Source organism: Otolemur garnettii, unplaced genomic scaffold (assembly GCF_000181295.1).
Source record: "Otolemur garnettii isolate 467f Iridium unplaced genomic scaffold, OtoGar3 scaffold00103, whole genome shotgun sequence".
Classification (NCBI taxonomy): domain Eukaryota; kingdom Metazoa; phylum Chordata; class Mammalia; order Primates; family Galagidae; genus Otolemur; species Otolemur garnettii.
In genome coordinates, this window is record NW_003852498.1 from 4,684,704 (window position 1) to 4,689,137 (window position 4,434).

At 37.8% G+C, this 4,434-nt stretch overlaps 1 protein-coding gene across 3 annotated transcripts in view; it reads left to right on the forward strand.

Annotated features, from left to right (window-relative positions):
- The window catches only part of GSTCD (glutathione S-transferase C-terminal domain containing), a 130,865-nt gene that overhangs the window by 120,883 nt on the left and 5,548 nt on the right, over nt 1–4,434 (forward strand). For all 3 annotated transcript variants that reach the window (XM_012809283.2, XM_003796340.1, XM_012809282.2), the window contains one exon: nt 1,972–2,002. In XM_012809283.2, the coding sequence (XP_012664737.1) occupies nt 1,972–2,002 (31 nt within the window). The remainder of the gene's footprint in view (nt 1–1,971; nt 2,003–4,434) is intronic.

Below are 4,434 nucleotides of genomic sequence, written 5' to 3' on the forward strand. Positions count from 1 at the left end.
ATCTCAATCACCAATTTTATAAGAAGTATAAAGCCCTTAGAAGGAGCATAGAATCAGCACTCAAGAAATGTGAACTGTCACTGGTAACAGTAGTAGCATTAGTATTTTTAAATACTGCCTCGGGGCATTGATGACTCATCAGGAAGTTTGGCAGGCATTTTGATGGTCCTTATCCAATATAGAAGAGAGAGATATTTTAATTCTCACTGCTTTACTGGAAGGCCATCCTCTTGGTGCTTGTGACATTTTCATATTCCGATTCAGTGATTAAGAATCACGATGATCACTTTAATTGTGGAACAGATTAAATATGTTAGTTTTGGGAAACATATCCCATCGTATCTTAAAAGGTCTTCTGATCAGTTGCATCATTTCTTTAAAATCTTAGAAAATGTCCATTAAAAATTATATCAAACTTCTACATAGATAATTTAAAGTAACAAAATACAAGTAATAGTCTTCTCTGTCTTTCTGTGTTTTGTTCTTTATCACAATTTGCAACAACTTGAGAGGGAAACCAAAGGAACTGTTGGAAAACAAAACATAAAATATAACTTGAGGCTTATTCAGCAATTTGAAATTTTGTTCTGTACCCATGTTGATAAAATGTATATCTTTACACTCATCAGGAGTTTGTAAGTCTAGCACTATAAAGATTCTTAAAAATGCTAGTCGCCTTGTTCAATCTATATAGTCTAAGCTATTTGCAAGTTTCAATTATTGTCAACTTTTTTACATCCTATAGATTTACTAACATATGCTCCTTGGAACTGCTATCTTGTGTAGAACACCTACCTCCATCGCCAAAGATAGAGTTGGAAATTTATAGATAGCATACTGTTTCTGTAATATGTAGTAACAAGTACTCATTTCAAACAAACTAACTGGCCCTATAAATTTAGCATAAACAAAATGTATACATTGATGAGTGTTGATGACTAATCAGGAAGTTTGGCAGGCATTTCATAGTCCTTATCCAATGTAGAAGAGGGAGGTATTTTAATTCTCACTGCTTTATTGGAAAGCCACCCTCTTGCTAAAACAAACTAATTGGCCCTATAAATTTAGCATATACAAAATGTATACATATACAAAAATGTATACGTACATATTTTTGAGTGATAACTAAGAGCAAAAGCTTCAGCGTAAATAAAAGACAATGTTTGTGGAATGTATGTCTGCCTTTCATAGCCATGACAGCAGTAGTTTCCCAATGTTATTAATATATTTTCTGATGTTTGCCTAGACTGTTCTTCCCAGAGCTAGCCAATTCCTGGAGATAGTAAAGGACCTGGAAAGGCTCAATCCAGAGCCCTTACTTAACCCCAGCTGCCTCATTTATTGAGCTCTTACACTTCTAAGCCTCTCTCTCCAGCCTGTATACCAAGGCTTGGTCCCAGACTACAAGAGACAGTTCTACGGCCAAGAGCCCTCCCGAAATTATTTGAGCCAGCCAGTCCTAAACCTGCTTACCCTGAGGTAGGCTGTTCCTTCCCAGGGAACCACTTTGAAGGCCCCTGCCCACATTTTACCCAGCTCCCTCTGTCTCCTGACAGACCCTGTGCTGTGGTTCCCGGTGGCCCTTATGGCATGGTAACAAAGCTATGTGTTCAGTGGCAATCATCTCCCCATCTGTTGGCCTCCCCACACCTGAAAAATAATAAACCCCCATGGTAGAACACGTAGATCTATGTGTTCCCTTGAGAGGAAGATGAAAAAACAGACTGTGCTTCTCTGACAGTCTTCTCTTAAACACTTGGTGAAAGAATATCTCTAAAATTAATAGCATAGTGGTAGATATGCTTTCATCTTTTTATAAAGGTATTTCAAACTGACATAGTTTTTACTTCAGTATTGTTATTCGATATTCTTCAAATATATATGTTTTATTTGTCATTTATTTTCTTCAGGATTACTCTTAATATTTGGTATTTAGAATGATAACTAATTCTTTTTGTTTTTCCATTTCAGTAAACAGTTCAAGAAAACTTTATCATACAAGGTAAATCCAAAAAGATCTATATGTCTTCTTAATATACTGTTTTTAGTCCTGTCTTTATATTTTTCCCTTTCAAATTCCTAACGGAGTAGGTAATCTGTAGTTATATTTGAATTCCTCGTGAACATGCTAAAAAATACGGCTTTTTTTTCTTTGTCTTCCTCAATCCAGGTTAACTTTTCAAGTAGGTGACAAGATTTGTGAAGGGTTTGAGATTTTTACCGTACCTGAAAACTAAAAAGGTAGCCTGCCACAGTGAATGCTGGCAGAAGAGATGGGACTCCTAAGTCAAAAGCAAAAGACAGTTTAGTGCCCACAGCAGTAGCAGTGGCCAGAGCACTGTCATTTGCACTCTGACTTTCTGAAGCCCAGTGCCCCCAGGGCTGAAGGAAATGGGCAAGTGACATCCTCTCTTTGTTCCAGAGGGAGACACTATATACATTTTTCAAAGCTGTTCATTCTGTAAACACACTTGAAAAGATAATGGAGAACAGGAAAATTTTTCTGTAAAAAGTCAGATAGTAAATATCTTTAGGCTGTGCAGGCCACAGATAAATCTCCCTATAATCTTCTTCATTGTGCTTGACATTGTTACAGTTTTTGTTGTTGTTCGTTTACAACCCTTTAAAACAAAAACTTTCTTAACTTGGAAGCCATACAAAACAGGTCTCAAGCTGGATTTGGCCTGTGCGCCATAGTTTGCCAACCCCTGATCTGGCACAAAGACAGGTATTGCCTCTGCTTGTAAGACATGGAGAAACACACAGACCCATGGAAAATTGTGTCCCCAAAGTAGTGAGAACATCACAGTCTTGAGTCACCAGTCTGAGTAAAACAGTTTCCAATTCTCCAACTATCACTGCTAACCAATTAATTGGTCAATAATATGACATAATATAATCTAAGAAATAATATTTGAAAAAAAACATAAATTATTCTATCGGAAGTTGTTAAATTAATTTGGTTTCTTAGTTCAGTTAATTATGGTTTTTGCACAAACTCACTAAAAACATATAGTCTCATTTTATATGCCAGCCCCTACATTTTAGGATTTTTACCTTCATCAGACAGTGAAATAGTGAGGTGCAGTGACCTAAAAATGTGTATCAGCTCAGCAGTTATATCTCCTTCACCTCTTCTTTACAACATTATGACTCTTACATGTCCACCTCCAATTCTGTCTCCCCCACCCCACTGCCCATATCCTCCTCCCCTTCCCAGCCTTGCCCCCACTCCCCCACCCCATCCCCCATACACATATGCTCAGATACCTATGGAGTGGTTATGCTTTCATCCAGAACCAGAACATGGCTGTCATTTGCCCTCTAGTTTTAAAGTTTGAAAGTTTTCGTGTCCTGTGGAACTGTACAATTTGGAGGGAAACATTAAGACCCCAGAAACTATTTGCATAAGATTCGAAACTTCTCCTTTCTCTCACAAGCCCATGCCAAAAAAGTAAAAACGAACTAGGGAGAGCAAAGCCTAAAGCTAGACCTCTGTTTTTAATCCCTCCTTGAGTGATGCTAGGTAAAGCAACCAACAAAAGGACATAGGAACAGCACCAAAGGTGTTGAGAAGATGCGGTGCCCACAGTCTCACTGGCTGGAAAACTGGGTAAAAGCTGTAGAGTAGAAACTAGGCACACAAACTTTTCCAGAGAGCAACTCCTCAGCACCCTGGTTCATAATCATTACCTCCTCTTCCAAAAGCTGCTTGATTTTTCAGTGTCTCAGGACTTAGTATCCAAATATCTTGCGAGTCACTTTGGAAGTATTTGTCTTCCTGGTTCAATGTAGCCAGAAACGTTACTGAGTACCTACTTGGGGTCTTGACCTTTGAGAACTTAACTTTGACTGAAGAGAACGTGCACCCAACTAATTCCAATAAAATATGGAAAGATTTATCAAGAGAATACAAAAGAATTGAACCTTACCTGATTATAATTGCCTTGACACTACCTTTATATAAAATGAATCTTAATTTACAAACACCATAAGTATAAGGGATGTGCTTTTTCTTGCCTTTTCTTCAAATCATATAATTCTAAATTCTTCTGTCCCTTTGTTGATGCCAGTTTGTTGGTGGGAGCGTAATAAAAGTTATTCATTTAAACCATTTAAATAAGTTGCCCACCTGTTGCCATTAAATCATTGAACTTTATAGTGAGCATTAAAATGTTTTTTTTTAATGCACAAAAGTTGAGACAAAGATATCCTTTTTAGGCCAGGGACAGTGGCTCATTTCTGTAATCTCAATATTCTGGGAAGCCCACCCAGGAGAATCACTTGAGGTCAGAAGTTTGAGACAGGCAAGAGCAAGACCCTATTCTACCAAAAATAGAAAAAATTAGCCCAGAATGGTGGTGCATGCCTAGAGTCCTAGGTACTCAAGAGGCAGAGGCAGAACAGCTAAGCCCATGAGTTTGCGGCTATAGT